The following is a 20946-nucleotide window of genomic DNA, read 5'->3' on the forward strand; positions in this document are numbered from 1 at the left end:
AGTGAGATGCAGCTTTTTAAAAGGGCGGGTAATATTGGAACAGATTAGCAAAGGATGTGGTAAATTATCCAGCATTTGGAGGCATTAAGTGAAGATTGGTCGAGTTCCCAAAAGATACGTTGTCATTCAGCTGCAAATAATTGGGCCTAGTGTAAGGATTGCCAGGCAAAACTCCATGATCTGCATGAAAAGGAGGTCAAATCAGAAGTGAAGATGTTCAAATCTGTATCCTTCTGAACAAATGTGCAAAGTAAACCTGTGTTGCACAACTGTCTGCCAATGCAGAGAGTAAGTTAGAATCAGGCACTTGAATTCTTGGCTGTTTAGCAGAATGTAGCAAGTCCATTAAATTCAGCTGAATTGATAAAAATATATTTTTTATTCTTTTCTAGAGTGTCAGAAACATGATTCAGGACACATAAATCTAAGAGCAGGAATCTTGGTCCAGGCCTACAAGAATATGAAACAGGCAACAATAAATATTTTATTTACACACATTTGCAAAATTATCAGCAATCCCAACCACTTCTTCAGTGCATGTTACTTACAGGATTCAATGGTGAGCAGGTGAGCACGAAGCAAAAAGAAGAAAGGGGGGAGGAACTGTAAAAAAAAGTCCATACTTTCTATGAACACATTTTCTTGGCAAAGTTATCAAAGGCCAAAAGGCACGCGCGCACACACATACACACGCTGCATTTGGGAACAGTTGTAAACACATGTAAGAACATGTAATTTGGGGGAGCTGCCTGCCTGCCTTTGAACTTGACAAGCACTTGGCAAGTCAATACCAGTGGCCTTTGACAGATCAAGCCACTGTGTTGTCACTTCATTGTGCACAGATGTGATACCCAGGGATAGAACCAAGAGATCCAAGTAATAAGCCCATGGGTTACAGTTGAACATGACGTTCTCTTTTGCTTATCCCATCTAACTTATGTAGGAGCACCTCCAATTCAATTTACCCCCCATAGGTTATAAAATCACAGCTCCACAAATTGCTTAGAACAGCCTTCCCCAGTCTGGTGCCCACCAGATATGTGGGGGACTACAACTCACATCATGCCTTATCATTGGCCATGCTGGCAGGATTTGTAGTCCAAAACCTCTGGAAAGTGACAGGTTGGGAAAGGCTGGCTCGGAACAGATGCTCCCATGATGCTCTGTGGAACTGATCCATTGGGCTACATCCCTCATGGGGCCGGGGATACAAAAATGCAAAGTATTAAATAAAAGACATTAATTCCAACACAGAGTAATCTTATGCAGTGTCTCATCAATGAGAAAGAAAGTCCACAGAGACAAAGCTTAATTTGTGAAATGAAAGATGTATTGGTCAAATATGCCTGGAAGATACCTCCTGTAATCTGGAAGCTTCTAGTCCGGTAGTCCTAAGCCTTTCTGCATGAGCTCAGAGGCATTTTCCCTCTGCAAGTATAGGAACAACAACAGTAAATGGTAATACAGCGGAAGGCAGACCTGGAGACATGAGCCCAAGTGCTGAAGTCTTCTGGGGCTCTGCCCTGATGAAGAGATCTGGTTCAAATTAAAGCCTGTGATGAGAATCTCAACAAGGAGGCAGGACCTGAGGGGCTGCCTAACAAGCAGAGAGAAGCAATCTGAACTCGTGAGACTTGGGCCTGGCAAGCATATATACACAACTGTTCCCTTTCTCCCTGGCTTTTTTCAGCCATCCAAATTGTGCTGAGTCTCCTCCACGCAGGCTGTGGACAGCAGAACCTTGCTTTGGGTGGGGGGCCAGAGTCTGCAGTGTAACTTGGCTACCTCCTGTTTGGACCAACAGAGGGTACAAGACAGATGGGGAAGTGTGTGTGGAGGGATGTCTTGCAGGCTGGACTGGGTTGCAGGGAGTTTGTTTTGTTTTCTGAGCGGGGAATGTTCTTTGCTTCCCCCTCCTTTGCTCACAAGCACTCGTGCAACACTTGCATGTTGGTGCAGTTCAAGCAGCTGACGTGGCAGCACCAGTGGAACGTGCAGTTGCAGCGCTCTGTCACTCGCTGCGTCCGGGTACGGTACCCCCTCCCACAGCACAGCAGCTCGCAGCCGTCCAGGGCTGGGGAGGAGCTATTGCAGGAGCGGCCCGCTGTGCCCGCTGTGCCCGTCTTGCCACTGTAAGTGCAGAAGTTGGGTGACTTCTCAAAGTAGACCAGGTCATGGGGGGAAGGGGGCTTGTGGGCAGGGTTCTCGGGCTCCAGGTGGTGCAGCTCCACGCGGGAGGCCCGGTTGCTGCCTTTGTTGCCATAGATGACCCGCGAAGCACCATCAAAGCGGTCCTTGAGGAAATCCCCCACGGTCCGGAAGGTAGGCAGCCGCATCCAGCAGGTCTTGACTGTGCAAGAGCCTGACATCCCGTGGCACTTGCACTCCTGGCGCATCTCTGTGAAGACTGTCTGGATGGCAAAAAAAAGGAAAGGCCTATCAGACACACCAGAGCAACAGGTTCTCAGCCTGGCTCCCCGCCCCCAACTAGCTACAGCACCATGCCTAAATGCTTGGCTCCTAGGACTGCACACTTTCCATATACTGAAACAGTAACCAGTCCATGGTTCAAATCTTACCCCTGCCATAAACTCACTAGGCGACTTTAGGGAAGCCAATATCTTTTACCCTCAGTCCCCAACCCACCTCATCTGCTTTAATGGGATAACTGTTCTGAACAGTGATGGCCACCAACATGGATGGCTTTAAAAGGGGATTAGACAAATTCATGGAGCAACCACTATGGCCACGTTCTACTGCCATGGTTGAAGGCAGGTTGCCCCTGAATACCAACTGCTAGGAATCACAAGTGGGGAGAGTGCTATTGCACTCAGGTCCTGTTTTGGGGCTTCCCATAGGGGCAGCTGGCTAGCCACTGTGAGAACAGGAGGCTGGACTAGATAGGCCATTGGCCTGATCCAGCAGAGACTTGTATGGTCTTATGGCCTACCTTACAGGGTGATTGTGAGGATTACTGGGATTATGTCTATAAAGTGCTCTGAACGGTCTAAAAGTGCCATGTTTCCTGTTGTTGTTGCTATTATTCTCACCAAGGAGCTTACCCTAGTTTTCTCAAAGCTGAGTCAAGGTGGTGAGGGCTGGCTGGCTATGTGCTATGGCTTCCCATGCATTCTACATGCATCTTCTCTCCCTTTATTGCTCTGCTGGGAACCCCTCCCCCCTCCAGACCCATCTCTTTCCCCCCTCTTTTGCTTGCAAGAGGGAACTATTCCCCTGGCGCACTGTGGGCCCCCCTGGCGCACTGTGGGCCCCCCTCCCACCCACGGAATGTGGATGCGTCTTTCCAAGCCCAGAGCTTTCCCTTCCAAAGGGGTTTTACTGCAGTTAGAAGAATTGGAACCATTTCCTTCCAGATGTGTAGGAGCCCACATGGCAGCCGGGCTTGTGGTTCTGGGCTTGGCTAGCATGCATAGGGTTTGCCTGCTTAAGGACTGCCTCCCCCCACTTCTTTTTTTGGGGGGATCGCATCACCACAGCCCACCCCTCCTATGCTGCCTACTGCCACCCTCATCGCCAATCCCATAACCTACTTCTGCAAAAGCTAACAGGGACACACGTATCCCAATGCAGATGTTGGCACACATACATGCATGGAGGAAGCACAATGCACATGGTCACGCACAGACATACACAAACATGTACCTTCACTGGCCAAATAGCTCTTGCACGGTTCTGTTTGGGGGGCTCACTGTGAGGTCAGGGAGCAGATTTTATGGCACTGATAAAGAGAGCAGGGTGGAAGGCAGACAGACTTGATCCATGGGACACATCATCCAGCAGGAAGTTCTCCTCTGCAAGCCTGAGAAGAGTAGGGGTTGTGCAAGAGCACTTCTATAACCTTGTACAACTCCTGCTCATTCCAATTAGGCTTGTGCAGGGGGAGTTGTTCCCCATGTTAAACGGTGGAAGGGGTGTGGCCCATTTCGTTTCCTGCCAAACAGGCTTTAACACTAAAAAGTTCACAGAGCAGCTAATATACTGACTTCTGGGAGAAAGCTGACAGGAGTTGTGGAGCATCCAATTAGGGATGACTCATCTCCTAGGCATGATGGTGATTATGAAGAAGACGGTAATGATATTGTTATAGGATGGGGAGGGAGCTGACGTGGCTGGTGTCTTTTGAGTCCCCTTTCCAGCATGTGGCTTCAAATCTGTATAGAGGAAGCATGCAGTTTTTAACAGAGAAACCTGCTCCACTGGCCAGGCCAGTCTATGAGACAATGGGTCTGTCATTGCCATTCACATGTTAGGATTTAGCTAGGAGAGCAATGTGTGCCATAGGAACTGTTTCAGGGCCGAGCCAGGAAATGGTCTGGATAGTGTAAGTCTTGAGGAGAAGCTGAAAGACTGAAGACAGACAGAGAGGCTTGCTTGCTTTCTGTGTGTCTGAATCTCAAGCCATGGCTTTTGGGTTCCTCCCTGGAAGCCTGATGGGAAAGCAAGTTCTGTTGGACTGTTAATGCTGTGAAGCCCTCCATCTTACATTCAGGTTGTATATATGTGTAAATAAAACCATGTATCATAACGATACCACAGTATCCTTGGTGACCTTCATTCCAAGAAAACCAAACCCTAGGTAAGTGCTGGGACTCCCGGAAGTCTCTCACTGCTCAGAGATGGGTGCACAAAGCAATATTTTAGGTCCTCAAATTGGGGATGGGATAGAACTTGTCAACAAGCACTCAGGCAGCAGTTTAAAAGAGACCAAAGTGTTATAGGAATAACTCCACACCAAACAGAAGGCATTTGGAGAGGGACCAATGTCTAGATGTGTACCAACTGATAATCAAAGCCTCAAAGCAAACATGGGGGGTACTCCTGTTCCCCTCACAGAACTACAATTTTCAGAGTGGTTTAACAGTCAGCCCCTCTTCCCAGAGAACTCTGGGAATTGTAGTTCTATGAGGGGATAGGAGTCTCCTAATAACTCTCAGCACCCTTCACAAACTACACTTCCCAGGATTCTTTGGGGGAAGCTGAATAATAGTGGAATAAAGATATGGTGTGTATGTGGCCTTAGTTAACTAAGACATGGCTGGTTTTTGTCTTTTCTTTCTTTGTACCTCAAAAAAAAGCCACTCATAACAACAGGAAGTAGGGATGGAAGGATCTGTCAATTTTGGTTCTCTCAGTTACTCATTTTAAAAATCTTAAACTCAGCTCTCCACACTCCTACAGCAGTTTTTGATTTAAAAAATCTTCATGAAAATTATTCAGCATTTTAGTGCAAATTTTCCTAATAAGCACATTTTTGTATCCAGTTTTGACTAATCTGCAGATTTTTACAAGCAATTTCCCCATATACAATGCATTTTTCTATGTTATTTTCACTAATATATTCATTTTTATGCACTTTCCATTCATATATGCATTTTTGTAAACATTGTTTGGAGAACTGCATTGAAAAATTCTGAGAAGTGCACATTTTGAAGGACGTGTTCTCATATTGTTTTGGGAAGTGCAAATTAGATAGATTCAGCTTTTAATGTGAACTGAGTCGAATTGCTCCCCCATTCCTAACATCAAGGCTCTCTGCCTCTACTTAGCTGAGTTTTCTAACCCAGAATGCCCATGGGAATGACACTACATCATGACATTCCCAGGGGCACAGGAAATATGGCTGGAAGGCTGCTGAGGGCTTTGCTGCTGTTGTGGCGGCCAGGGGTCCTCTTCAACTCCCAGTGCAGAAAAAGAAAAACTCAGGCACCAACTTAACTAATGTAAAGTTAAGTAGCGTAAGCCAACCCCCACTCTCCAGACATTTGGGGGGATTTCATCTACCTTCCAATCTACACGAGTGTACCCCCCCCAATTATGGAAGAAAACTGGGCAAAAAAAAATCCAGCTCAGCTTTAGAAATTACCCCAAAGAGCAGTATAGTCCTGCAGGAATGTATTGTCAACCCTGTCTGCTCCCCCCAATTAAAGCTCAGCAAACATTTGTTTGTTTATTGCATACAGCAGCTTTAGGGGCAAATAACAGCTGGGAGGATTTTTGGCAGGAAGCCCCAATATGGATCAGGACCACATCCAGATCAAGGCCCAACAGCTGTTTTTTTATTCCAATAAAAGTTTGTGCATGTTTTTGTTTATTGAAATGTGTGGTTTGGTCCATAATGGAAACATCAGCTCAGTGTGCAGTGAAAAAGGAAAATTCCACGTTATGAATTATTAAGCAAGGGCTTGAAAATAAAGCTGCCAGTATCATTTTGTCTTTATTAAAATCTATGGGAAGGATGCATTTGGAATACTGGATACAGTTCTGGTTATCCCATTAGGACATTAAGAAGAGCCCGGCTGTTGGATCAGCCAGGAGCCCATCTAGCCTAGCATCCTATTCTCACAGTGGTCAGCCAGATGCTCATGGGAAGCCCTCAAGCAGAACCTGAGCACAATGGCATGCTTCTGCTCACATTCCCCAGCATCTGGTATTGAAGAGCATACTGCCTCTGAACTAGTAGCCACATATGGCCTTCATCCATGTATTTGTCTACTCCCCTATGAAAGTCATCCAAGCTGGTGGCCTTTACTACATCTTGTGGTAGCAATTCCACAGTTTAACTATGTGCTGGGTGAAGAAATACTTCCCTTTGTTCTGTCCTGAATCCCCCACATTTCAGCTTCATGTCAAAAAGGATATCATAGAGATGGTGAAGACATAGCAAATTAGCAGCCAAAATGAGCAAGGAGGTTGCAGCATCTTCCCAATCAGGAAAGGCTAAAGCATTAGAGGCTTTTTTTAAGTATGTGTGGGGGGTAGGCTGGGATGTGATGGAGGTTCTTCAAGTTAGAAATGGTGTAGAGGAAGTGGATAGAGAGAATTTTCTCTCATCATGTAAGAACACAGGACCACCTAATGAAATGGGCTGGTGGTAGATTCAGGATGGACAAAGGAAAGTACTTTTTCACATATGGTCTGACTCGAGGATAAGGCAGCTTCCCAGGTTCCTAATGCTGTATTTAGGGTGCCGTTAAAGCACCCTTGTAAATAAGCCACTCAGGTTACTAGCCTGCCTGGAGCTAGTGGGAGAGGGACTGAAAGCTCTGTTGCTCCTGCAGCAGTTCTCTGCAGAACTGAGAAACTTCCTTCCTCGAATAGCCCAGTTGGGTTATAGAAAAGGCACAGAAGAAGAAAATAATACTCCATCCCTTCACTGGCCTGCAGGCAATTCCTTGTTGTTTCTCAGACCTAGGCTAGTGATAAAGAGGATGAACATTTATATACTACCCTTCATTAAAAAGCATTAAATAAAAAGCTGCACTAAAGCAGCTTGCAATCCACAAGGGGCACCCTAGATTTCCTGTAATGCATCAGAGAATATTGTATGTGCATTGAGAGTTGCCCTGCAGCACTCTCTGCAGTACTGTAGAGGGATCCTCAAACATACCTCTTAAAATGTATAATGCAACTAGTTGCCACAGCATAATACCCTGGGCTGCCACCACCCCCAGTCTAACCGTAGGGATAATCATATACTTTTATGTGCATGTGAGCATACGCAGACACACACATAGGCACACACAAACATGAAGGACTGAACAACACAATTTGTGTGTGTATTGAAATCAACACAGTTAACTGTTTTGACAGAGTTTAGTATGATGAACCAATCTTGTGAGTACTTTGACATTATTCAAATAAAAACACATCAGCTCTTGATTGAAAACTATTTTCCCAGGTTTTTGGTGGGCTTATGACAGGGTGAATCGTGGTCTAGATATATGCTGAAACAGTTGCAATGCCAGTCTAATAGGCCAAATGGCAGCAAAAGTCAACTCCTGTTGTCTTCAGTTATATGAATGGCATCTTCCAGCCTCAACACACACACACATACACACACACCTTTCTGCACATTTCCTGGCCCACATGCTTTCTCACTTCCTACCAGGCGTCCTGCCTCATTGTTGTGTAAATTCATCAGGAAACGCAGGTCCCGCCCCTTCTCATTGGAGTCCACGAACTCTCGTCCAAAGACCCTGCCAAAGTCCACATTGTCACTACAGCCTCCCCAGTGCCAATCAGGACCCCCTGGGCCCCGCCGCCGGTAGTCACAAGTGCAGGATTCGATAGAACCCTCGGAACACGAGCGGGCCACTGAGTGGGTGACGCCAGCGCTAGTGATAGCGAAGATGAAAGCAGTCTCTCGGCAACCTGGAGATGGGAGGTGGGGAGGGAATGATATGACATGTCAGCGCACAGCATCAAAGTCCACAGCTCATTTTCCGCATCCCACAGTGAACTCAGAATAAGGTCCACACTACATGACTGGAGATCAACATCATTACTGGCACAAATAACAGCAGCACCATCAAATATCTTCTCTCCCTCACCCTCAAGTATCTTCTTTCCTTCTTTGCCTTAACACTTTTTTCAAGGGTCACTTGAAAAATAAACTTTTCATGAAGCAGACCAATTAAAAATCAGAACAACTAAAAAAAAAAGTTTGTGGAATCATAGAATTACAACATCCTACCTCCCACTCCCTGTCCCAAAATCAGGAAGGATCCCAAGACTCTTTTGTTTTTGCCCTGTACGATTTACAAGACATATACAGTCAGAAGGGACCAAACAGCAGGAGAACCTGCCCATCACACCCATTTTTGTGAGGTAGGAGCATCTGTCTGCAGCCTCCATCTCCGCTTCATCTTGCATAATCCAACCAATAATCTGCAATAAACAGATAGCCGGTATCCTACAGAAAGGTGCTTACACAATAGCTACTTTCACACAGATCACTCTTGCAAGCAAACCAAACCTCATTTGCAGGGAAGATGGGGAAAAGTTCAGTGCAACAATCCAGTGTGCCTACAAGGGGTCAGTGCGTGTTGCAGTACTCCATCTCCCACCAGCATGGCCAATGAACAGGGATGATTGGACTTGTAGTCCAACACCATCTGGAGGGCCACAGATTCCTCACCCCTGGTCTATAGAGTAGGAAATGCTTTTCATTTATCATCCTACATTGATCCTATTATTTCTGTGACACTGAGTCTTTTAAGTGCAGCAGATTCTATCGAGGAGCTTGATAAATACGTATCTATGGCCCTCCAGACTAGGGAAAGAAATGACCCCAATGAAAATAAAGGCAAGTCTGTTTTTGTTTTGTTTTTTGTTCATCTGATTGTTAGAGAGCTGATGACGCGCGGTGGGTAGGATTCTTCTTATTACACCAATGAATAGATGGCTTCTAAAGTCGGTGAGCCGTGGGATTTGCCTGTTTAGAACCTCCCGCTTCAATGGAGTCACGCAGAGTGACCCAATGCAAAAAGTATCTGGCTAAACAGGCAGCAGAAGTGATGACAGGCTACATATTACACACCATACATTTAAAACACACACACAAAAATCCTGGGAGCTGTAGTTTACCCCTCACAGTGCTACGATTCCCAGCACCCTTAAATGACATCTCCCAGGATTCTTGAGAGGGGGAATATGCTTTAAATGTTTGGTATGTGCACAACAATAGTCTGAAGGCACATGATGCAGCAACCTTGCTGACATGAAACAGCTCAGGATTAGGCCAATGCCTGGAAGAGAGATCAACTGGGAACCCCATGTACACCACCTTCTGTTCCATGGACAAAAAGCAGTATGAATGTAAAGAATATAAATGAAATGAAGAATGTCTCCTCATCCCAGAACTGTCTTCTTCAGTGGGTATTCTACCTGCTCTGCCTGTTATATTATGTGACAGTGAGTAAGAATTGGTGCCTGAAACTGCTGATTTTCCTCTTCTCCCCCATCCCTTCTTCCTTTTTGCATAGCATCTTTTAGACTGTAAATCTGCCAGCTTAAAACTTGGTTATAAATTTGGTATAATGGCAAAAAATCAGATGCGATAATAATAATAATAATGATAATAAATCTTATGCAAGAATGCTACTGTGAAAGTGTACCTTGCTCTATACAAGCACAAGAGCTGGACAGCAGGCACCTAAGATTGTCTCTTTATGTATAAAATATTGGAAGAGACCTAAAGGTTAAGTTGACCTGGGAAGCTCTCTGGCTCCCCTACAGGTGTGAAGCTGAATGTACCCTCTTCAACAACCTATTGAACATGGTTGGGGACATATTATGTGACCACCAGCTGTGAAAGAAGGGGCAACAGAAAAGGGAAACTGGACTTAGTCAGGCTAGGCCTGTAAACTCAAGTCAGAGTGCATTTGAGCAAAGGCTCCTAAAACTATTGCCTGAAGGGGCAGTGGACTATCAGCATCTCCCAGAATGCAAGATTCTAACCCACACTTTATGTTCCTTACTGCAGTCCTCCTGTCCCCTGGAATATTGTGTTAGGGCTAGTGGCGGCTGGTGGCCCCATGTCAATGGGGCGGTGGAATCCGCTCTGGGTTTTAGTCCAGGAGCTGTCCAAGATACTTTACTCCTTGAACACCCAGAGCGGATTCCACCACCCCACCGACATGGGGCCACCAGCCACCACTGGTTAGGGCTGGCTCTTGTAATGATTGTAGCTCCTTCTTTATATGACAGTGACCTATGGGCCCTGCAGAAGTAGTTGGGCTTTGTGACAGAATTGGACTTTGCTGTCCTGGACTGTTAAATATGGACTGTGGCTTTTTATGGACTGCTGTGCATAATATGGGAATGCACATTTTTACTTGTTAGGTCAAGGTGGGACTCCTGAGGTAATAAGCCTTTTAGACCAAGGTGGGTCTCAGCATGATAAGGAAAAGCTTGGTAAGCCAGTTAAATAGGCAAAAACCAAGGGAAATATCTGCTACTCAAGAGTAAGGTTCTCCTGAGAGTCTGGTGAGTCTACAGATGTTTTCACCAGGCCAAGTGGATGGTGTTTTAATCCACTTTATTTTATTATATTGCTCCAAAGGGGAATATACTGATTTTCTGTAATTTTTTTCTATATTACATATCTTTCCACAAGTCTCATATTTTTCTTTCTGTTTTAGTAAACTCTATTTATTTTATAAACCTAGTGTAGTCTTTCTTTATCTTCACCACCCACGCCTGAAGCCATTATACTGCGCCACCTCAACAGGCTTCAGAGAGACCCTAGGGAAATTTGGAGGCTGTTTGATAAGGGTGGCTTTCTTAAACTAATTAATTCCTTATCTGGTGGCATTGAGAACCTCAATTTGGGGGGGAAAGGGTGGGCTGAGCAGAGGGGTACACACTGTTGTGGCTGGATCTCCCTTCCTCAGGCAGCCAGGGGCCTAGAGTGGCTGGGTGTAACCGCCACACACTCCAACTCCCATCAGCCCCAGCCAGCATGGCCTATGTTCAGGGAGGATGATAGGTGATGTAGTACAGAAACATCTGGGGGACTATAGGTTCCCCATGCCAGTTGTACAACCTAGAGTTTACTGTTATAAAACATGTGAAGGTACTGTCTTAGATAAAGCTCCCCCCCCCTTCTTATACAGGAGGGAATATCTTTTATTTAAAGAGTGACATTATTTTTTTTAAAAAAAAATCTGCTGCCTGGTTAATAGGGAGAATCTTTTTAAATCAAAGAATTGAAAAGATGAATTGACTTAATGCAGCAGCCGATAAAAAAAAGAAGTGCATGACTCTTTGCTGGGAAGGGAGAACCAGAGGAGATATGTGAGTTTGTGGGAAAGGAATGTCTTTCCTCTTCATATGAAGGGCATATAATAACAATAACTGACTATAAAAACTAAAATAATACATGATGCCTGATGTACAAATCCGAGCTGTGAATGTCTGGGATTTCCCCTGTACTGTGTTTCTGCACAGATCTGAGAAGTAAACTTTTTCTGCACACAGGAGCTGTGTATTCAAACGGCCTCCTCTGGGCAGCACAAGCATGGTCTGCCTTTTCCAAGGGTCATACACACGTATAGCTCTTTTGTGGCACCTCTCTGTTTCCTAACATGGAAGAGGCAGAGATGAGAGAGCCAAGGTGGCAGAGTGGATAGTATGTGTTGGGCTAGAACTGGAAAAACATGGGTTCAAATTCCCAGCTGGGAAGAAAGTTTATAGGAAGACCTTTGACCAGTTGCCCTCTCTTAGCACAGCCTACTCCACAGGGTGGTTGTGAGAACAAAATAAGGTGTGTGCATACTACCTTGTGTTCCTTGAAGGAATTGTGGGACAAAAATGTAATTAATAATAATGACAGACAGCAGTGAGTCACTCTCAAGACAAGAATTGGGAACCCAGGGCAGCCTCCCAATGCTTTGCGGCACTCCCCAACTCCAGGCATTGAGTATATTCAAGTGGACTATACTGCCTCCCAACAGGTTATAGTGCTCTGTGTTGCACACACGTTCTCCCATTTCTGCAAGCACTCAGAAGTTCTTGGGCAACTGTTGCAAGATGCTTCTTATAGCACTGGAGACAACTGGTATTTTCATAGTATCTATTTACATCAGGGGTAGCTAGCCTATGGCCTTCCAGATGCTGTTGGACTACAACTCCCTGGCCATTGGCCACAGAGGTTGGGGCTGATGGGAGGTTGGGTCCAACAACATCTGGAAGACCACAAGTTAGTCACCCCTCATTTCTTGGAGTATGAGGGAGGAGACAAGCCCCAAAACAGACAATGTTAGTTTTTAAAGTAATGTAGCTCCAGTCCACCCCGCCCCAAGCAAACAGTGTCTGTCTGGAGCCCCTTCACTCACCCATTCCCCCCCCATCCCTCCCCAGGGCTGCTTCTTTCAGCTAGTGGCAATGCTCAGACTTATTTCTCTGGCTGGTCACACTGCAACTCCAACTTGCTTCTCCAGCCCCAACCCAGGCATATGCAATGTATCCTAAACCAGTAGCAGCAACCATCCAGGCTTATTAAAGAAACATCTTCTAGCCACCAAAATTCATTGAGCAACCATTTTCAGCTAGCTTTGGGAACATCAACTGAACTGACCATCAATACTTACTAGCAAGCATAAGCAGTCAAGTTAAACAAACAATGGTAATCCTCCTACCGGCTACGCATAATAGTATTTCCATGACAACATGTATGTAATGTATGCTATCATTACACATATTGTAACATTATTTTAATAACAATACATATATTCTCATGCTTATATTGCATTCCTAATACATCCGTATTAGGGCAGGTCTGCACATGGGGCCTGTGAGCCTGTCTTCCCATTCTAGTTAACACTGCTGACAGAAAGCAATAATCCTGGACTGACTGTAGTAATTTAACTAGCTTATCCCACCTCCTGAAAGATCCTTCATGCCCAGAAAAAAAGCAGAGGGCATAATCCTGTCTAAAAACAAAGGGTGATACAACTCAAGCATGCTTGGAAGCCACACAACCATCGCTCCAATACTTATCACACATTTTCCACACAATGCTTCATTCTTGCTGCTGCCTGATTTTACTGTGATTTTAAGTATGTGAATGCATTGTCAATTACTGATAAGTGCTTTTTGTTATTGCATTTTATGATTATTGCTTGTGGTCTATGCTGTTAGCTGCTGTGAGCCGATCAGTAGAAGAGCAGGACAAGAAAACAGCAGCAGCATTTGCTTGCTTAAGCTACTTGAATCCTATTGAAATCGGCTAGATTAAACAGCCCGACTGTGTGCAAGACTGCCATGATATATGTTGCCTCTTCCAGAACTATCAGCTCAGTTTTTTAACATGTATTTGCTCTTAACAAATGCTGAAGCTGTGAAAATGCATTTCAACAGTTTGCCAGAACAAAAGCAGACATATGAGAGCCCTTGAAATATCAAATGACCAAGTTTAGTTTCCGTAAAAAAAAAAAAAACCCTCAAAAACTGTAGATCTAATTTTTCCTTATTGATACATCTCCATGATCCCATCTGCAATTTATAGTTCCCAGAATTCCCTGGGAAGAGGGATTAACTGCTAAACCACTCTGAGAACTGTAGCTCTGTGAGGGGAACAGAAGTCTTCTAATAAACCCTTAGCAAACTACACTTCCCAGGATTCTTTGGGGGAAGCCATTACTGTTTAAAGTGGTATGATACTGCTTTAAATGTATAGCACAAGTGGGGCCACACTCTTGCTTCAGGAAGCTTAGAGTGGCTTATAAACTGGTCTCAGACCAGCCAGAAGGATCAGACTTGCTTAGTTTTACTAATGTAGCAGCATCATGTACCCTCAGAGTACTCTTTGTGACCATCATTCTCTGGGCCAGGGGTCTGTGGAGAATGGGAACGCCTGTGCATCATTGCAGATTTATAATGTTTTAAAAGGGGGGGAGGCTGTGACCAAGAAAGAGAAGAACAGTGGATAGGAAGAGGGGCATCAGTTGTGCAAAAGCTTATACTTCTTTCCTGAGTTACACAGTCCTACATCACATGCAAAACGCTGAAAAGTAGAACACAAATAATGCTGTACCATGAATTATTTCCTGTAGTAGAATGCATAAGAAATCTGTTTAGATGTAACAAACTTTCATTTACACCAGGGGTGGGGAACCTGGTGTTGTGGGACTCCAGTTCCCATCAGCCCCAGCCAGTATGGACAATGGTCAGCGATGATGGGAGGTGGGGAGCCAACAACATCTGAGGCCACAGGTTCCCCATCCCTGACTAGACTCTGGGAGATGGATGCAAAAGCCTCCTTACCTCTGTTGACAATCTTGCCAAAAATGTTTGGCCCTGGTGTGGTGGGGCAATTCCAGCGGCGGTTGCGGAACTGCCACTTGCACTCCTTGATGGCGCTCTGCAGGCCGCTGCTGATGCTGTGAAGGATGCCTGGATTCTGACGGATGAGCTTGCGCTGCTTGCGGCTCAGAAGCTGCAGGGAAGGGTCCAGCACCAGCTGCACATTCTTGGAGTCCGTCAGCAGGTTGGTAGATGAGGCCACATTTATGATTCCCCTGCAGTCAGAGAATTGCAAGGATTAAAACACTGGCAGAAACTAGAACTTCAAATCTCAACTTTGTAGAGTGCACTGAAATGTCAAATCTTGCCAGACACATTTCTGAATGTGAAATTTTAAGTTTGAAGTTTTCCAGTATTGAAAGTGAATGTTTACATCAGCATTTGAGATTTGAGTGACTCATTGGCATCTTTTGATGGTTTTGGTAGGCATCAAATACAAAACCTCAAAACTCCTATGCCTGTCTTACAAGGATTATACCTCCGTCTCCAGCACCAATACCAAGCACTGGATTAGTGCTACAACATTTAGAGATTCCATTTAACTATTATGGTAAATACACATTGATACAACTATCCTCCATTAAATTGTCTCCCGCTTTTAAAAGTCTTTAACGTTTGAAGCCAAATAATCTAGTAGCCATCACTATACCTTGTGATAGTGAGTTCCACAAGTTAGTGATGGAACTGTGTGAAGGACTTCTTTTTGTTGGTCCTGAACTTTCCATTGCCAATCAGCTTTCTTTGGTAGCTCCAAGAATCTCTCTCTTTCCTCACTCCATACCATTCATAATTTCATAATGCTCTATCAAGCAACACTAATATTTGATACTGAATAGAGTACACATTAGATTATATAATAATAATAATAATAATAATAAGCATCAGGATTAATAATAGTAACATGGTAATTACATATCTACCAGGAATGTTAATATTAACTGTAGCAACTTCTCCACACAGTGGCCATAATTTGTAGTTCTGCTCACCATCTGGATCCATGTGTGTTGTGCACAGAACATAGCATACTACACATTCCTGGCAATCCCTTGTACTGGTTGATCCTAACTACATGATGAAGAACATCCACATGGTAAGAAGTACCAAACACTGCACACATGCCATTTGTAGCACTTTCCATATAAATGTGTTGTGTCTGAGCAGAAGGGAAGCTGTAATATATCATAGCACCTGCCCTGTGGATTAAGCTGCCACAGGAGGCCACATTCTCTACAGATCTCCTGCAGGTGTCTGCAAAGACCTTCCACTTACAGAAGCATTTGGTCAAATGGTCGATCTGCTATAAATTGTTAATATATGCGGCTGCTCCTGATTAAAGTTTTACTTGTTTTAAATATTGATGATTTTGACCTGTTTTTATGCTATTTTAAAAGGTTGAGGGGGCTCTTTTTGTTCCTGAAAGTCAGGATAAAAACAAAATAAAATAAATGTAGATAATTCCCCACCCCAGCCAGCTGTACACATTCCTAAGTATTGTGTAAAACTGATCCTATGTGCCTGATACTTTCAGTCTACAGATCATTTGTGAGATCCATTATGAATTCAGTTTTTGTTGTTCCATTGATGCTGCTTTGTGATTTATTACTGACTCAGACAGACAGACAGACAGACAGACAGACAGATAGATAACCAACCAGTAATAAGTATGTACACAGGAGAGATAATAGATAGACAGACAGATTCAATGAATGGCTCATGGATGTACTGAAACTGTTAAGGTACATCCTGATGAGTTACAGTCCTAAAAATTGGATGTGCATGGTTCAAGACACCTTGATCGCTAGAAAAAACCCCAAAAATGGCAGATATACACCTCTCTCTCAAAACAGGGTCTAAGAGTGCTCCCATACAATATTGAAGGCACTTCTAAGAGGCCTAGCAAACCTACATTTGCTATTCACGCATCCCAAGACATGGGACTTACTAGAAAAGTATCAAAGGGAGATATGTATAAGTAAGTCTTTCCCTAGATATGTGAGGGAGGGGCAAGAGGTAGACTTGAAATACCCAGAAAGCTAAAAGCTGGGAGTATATACATTGCTCCAGACCAGACACACCAATGATTAGAACAGTCTGAAAAGGGGGCATTTTGGCACCTTATGGTCAAAGCTTGGAGCATGAAGTTTACCTCACAGTAGAGGCCAGATTTCTAAGTTAGAGCAAGCCAAGCCACAAGCTCTAGATGGCAGCCTGTTGGTTTGTAGGCATTCCATGGCATCCTCAGATTTGGATGTGTGAGGTTGGGGAGAGATTATAACAAGGAACATACAGCTATGCTTGCAGTATGCAAGCTTCATTTACTAGTATTATTAAAGACATTTGGGCCTCACTGACTCATTGCGAGTTGGAGCTTTGAAATTCTTGAAGTACTTTCCAATGAGCTAGGGTTCTGAAATTTGGTGCACAAACCATCCAAGACACTCCAGTTACTAGAATAATTTGAAAAAAAAATGCACATCTCTCCTTCAAAACAAGGGACTGAGTGTGCACCCCCAAAATATTAACGTGCTTCCAGTTGACCCAGAAAATGAATCTGCCTATAACACATAAGATATGCTGATTACTAGAAAATTTTGACAAAGGGGCAGTTGTCTTTTCTTAAAGATGGGAGGAAATAAATTTGAACAAACACCCACTGCAAAAGTTTTAGGGACCATCAAGCAACCCAGAAACCTGAAATTTGCTGCTTGTGCATGCCAAGCCATGCCGATTATGGAAGTCTGAAAACTGAGCATTTCCCAACCTCATAGTCAACATCTGGGGCACGATGCTTGCCTCCTAACTGAGGCCAGTATTTCAGCACAGAGCAAGCCATATGGGTGCGATATTGGGGGTGTGTGATTTGTTAACTGTCCAGGCTTGCATTTGGAGGAGGGGGCACTTCCAGCGGCAAGCAGAGACCTGGAGCTATGTTAGCAGATTACACACTTTATTTCCATATCTATAGCTATAACTATGCACCAAACACCCGCCTTTGTAAATGAAGGCTCCATGCACTTTACACCTGCAACATTGCCAGAAATCCCAGACTGCCCCTCCATGTGCTGCTTCATTAGTGCCTCTAAAAACGCTGGTGCTCCAAGCCACTGACTGGACCATATATGTAACACTGATAGACTGAACAAACGATACAGGAGAAATTAATGCTGGAGTGGGAAGATTCACATATGAGATTTCAAGTGGTAGGTTTTTTATTTAAAATGTGGCTGTAAAAACCTACACAGCCAGAATGCTAATCCACATTACAAATGCCTCCACTTGCTGTTTCTTCCATATATACAGGGATCAGAAACACAGAAAATCAGAATCAGAGACCAGAAGCACAATGATCATAGTGCCAGAGAATTGCAGACTTGAGATGGGATTTCAGTCCCACCACAGGGACTCAGTAATAGCCTCAAGCAGTCCCTCTGGGAATGATAACTGTAATGGGAATGATCTTCCTCACAGGGCTACAAAAATATTGTTACTTGCCCCTTGGAAGGGGCAGACTAAAAGTCAAAATGTAAAAAAAATCACTGTAGTGGTAGAGGAAGAAATATTAATGGAAGTCCTAGTAATTATGCAACAATAAATAAAGTAACACATAGGTGGGCGACAGCACCAGTGCAATCTGTCCTGTAGTTAATGGATAAAGCCTTAATTAGCAAGTATTATCATAGCAGCAGCAGTAGTAATAATAATAATAACAAAATAACAGCAATAGCAACAACAATAATATTTTATTGGTTACTTTTCTAGTACAGCACACCTATATCCCATCACACTTCTAAATTCGACCGCTGATCCCAGCAGCATTTGTACCAGAGACAGAGCCAAAGACACCTTGGGCTAGTGCCAGTGATGGTTAAGGACCTGTCCTATGTCTTGCCTGGCCTATGTCATCTTCCAGGAGGGTACCTCTTTCAGGCGACAGGCAGATGCCCTTGTCTTTAGCTAGACCAGGATCTCTCAGCAAACGCCCAGGCGATACAACGTGCCTGCATTTGGGAACCTTACAAACCAACCAGGTCGGGACGGATCACCGAGCGTGGGCCCCCTCGGAATGAGTGTTTAGTTCTGCTCCACCTGGGCACTTGGCGCCGCCGCAGCTTCCCGAAGCTCTGCCAGCAATACTCAGGAGTGGGGTGGCGCGGCGCTGGGTACCTCCGAGGGAGCCGGTCCGTGGCGGACTCTGATTCCCCTCCCCAGTCTCTGAAAAGTTGGAAAGGCTCCCCAAGGGCGCAGCAGCGCGTAAAGCGCACTTACCACCATCGGCCGCTGTTATTCACCGCCAGCGTGTTGGAAAGAGAGGAAAAAGCCAAAACCCACAAGGTCTTCAAGCCTAGCATTAATGCCACGGGGCTCATCGCTTCGCCTATCCTGCCTGCCTGCTCGGCTGAACCGCCAAAAGAAAAGGGAAAAAAAGCAGCGGAGAAGAGATGGGTGGGTGGAGAGGTGGAGTGGCGAATCTCTCTCTCAAGACCTTGCGGGCGAGGTGCGCACCGTGCGCAGGGATGAAAAGTCCTCGCTTGTGGAGAGTGTTTGAGCCCAAATCGAAGTTTGTTTGTTTGTTTTTAAATAAAATGAGAGAAAACTCGGAGCAGCAGGCGAAAAGTCCCCCAAAGTGCTCCAAGATCCTTAGTTGCTGGCAGTCCGGGTTGGCAATGCTTCCTTCTGGAGAGGAGACGCAAGACGGGGAGACGTCGCGCGTCCTGTTAGCTGAGGGCACTTTGGAGCATGTCTGCGATCCTCTCGCCAGGGCCGGGTTCTTATAGAGGCTGAGAGGAGGGTCGCCATGGAGTGAGCCATCCAGCTAGGAAGGCCCAGCGCGGTGCGCTCCCGCGAACAATGCGCCTTTGCGCAAAAGAGACGCATCACAGCTCGACGGGGAGGGAAGGGGGGGAGCACAGCGCCTTTTGACGGGCCGCTCCCCTTCCCGTCAGATTAAATTCCAGGAGACCCGAGATACAGAAACTCTCTCTTTTTAGAGGAGGGGAGGCTACTTCATACTTGTCACTCAACTCCCCCAGCCCCTCACCCCACCCCAGCCCAAGACGGGGCCGCGGCCAGTCATTCCCTCCGAGGGACCTCTCGCCAGGCGCTTTTCTCCGGCGTTCATGACCCAAGCGAGGAAGGAACAGCAGCCAGAGGGGACGCGGAGGGACTTAAAGAAGGCCTGGCCGGTCACAAGGATGGAAAGGCTTGATACCAGAACCCGGCTGAGGATCGTGCCTGGCCCTGCTCAGCGGCAGCGGCAGCAGCAGCAGCTCCATTCTGCGGGGATCGCCTCTCTCCGTGGGGCTCCAGTAGCCACACGTGGCCGCTGAGGCTTTGCGGTGGCCTCGTTCCTCCTCTCCGGAGTCTTTTGGCTGCCTCTGGCCAGACGTCATCCCCCCGCTTGGGCTTGGCCTGAAGAGTCCTCAGCGCCTCCTTTCATCCCGCGGTGGCTGAGAGAGAGAGAGAGAGGCAGCAGCAGCAGATGGAGCGAATTAAGCTGCTGCCACTCGCGCGCTCAGCTCCGACGGTTCCAGTTTGGGACGCAGCCGCTGGAAAGCTGCAGAGACGAAGAGGCACTGAAAGGGCGAAGACTGGCCCATGGTGGGCACCAGTCCTCATGCAAGGGAATGTGATCCTCAGTAGCTGCGCTTACCAGATGCTCCCTGTCCTGTGCAGGATCCATGCTTTCAACCATTTGAAATGGCTCAGATTATCTTTAAACACACCCACATTCCTGTAGGGTGTGGCAAGAAGGTTTTCTAGGTTGCAGAAAACTCAACTCTACCTGCCTGGAAAGTCATACTGTAATAACCGAGGGCCAAAAAAATATATTAATATCACTCTGCCTGAAAAGTTCAATGGCACTAGAAAGATTTTGGAGCAGCCCTGCTAACAGGGCTCCTCCATTAATATTTATCTATATACAACATATCCATGAAAATTATTTTTTAAAGTTACCCAGCCATCTCTGCTATCCTCTGCACCCACCCACCTTTCTTTGCATATGGATTGCTTTGCACACTAAGGCCCATCATTGGATTGCTGCTATATCAAAGAAGGTGTTGCATGTGTGAATGACACAGAACAAACCAAAGACCACAGATCAATCCGTACATATTTCATCACCTCCCCTGAACACGTTTTTCAATGAAACCTGCATATGTATTCAAGTGTACAGAATTCAAGGACAAAGAAAGGTATCTGATGCAGGTATTGATGACTGGCAGCTGAAAGTTATGGACTTTGCTGAAAAGCATTGTGTGTGAGGCCATATGAGAATTCTATCTGTGGTGTTACATCTTTGATGGCCCTTTCAGATATATGAACCATCCCTTGATTTCA

General features: G+C 45.3%; 1 protein-coding gene across 2 annotated transcripts; it reads right to left on the reverse strand.

Moving 5' to 3' along the window:
* Positions 1–436: 436 nt before the first annotated feature.
* On the reverse strand, positions 437–19579 carry WNT1 (Wnt family member 1). 2 transcript variants are annotated; one of them, XM_061614801.1, is made up of 4 exons: positions 18874–19579; positions 14569–14822; positions 7907–8172; positions 437–2411 (listed from the first exon to the last, which is right to left on the reverse strand). In XM_061614801.1, the coding sequence occupies exons 1-4, from the start codon at positions 18972–18974 to the stop codon at positions 1923–1925; spliced, it is 1110 nt and encodes a 369-aa protein (XP_061470785.1). In that variant the 5' UTR covers positions 18975–19579; the 3' UTR covers positions 437–1922. The 2 variants fall into 2 exon arrangements, with proteins under 2 accessions (XP_061470785.1, XP_061470786.1); XM_061614802.1 differs by lacking the exon at positions 18874–19579 and adding an exon at positions 15594–15707.
* Positions 19580–20946: the final 1367 nt, after the last annotated feature.

Source organism: Rhineura floridana, chromosome 3 (assembly GCF_030035675.1).
Source record: "Rhineura floridana isolate rRhiFlo1 chromosome 3, rRhiFlo1.hap2, whole genome shotgun sequence".
Classification (NCBI taxonomy): Eukaryota; Metazoa; Chordata; class Lepidosauria; order Squamata; family Rhineuridae; genus Rhineura; species Rhineura floridana.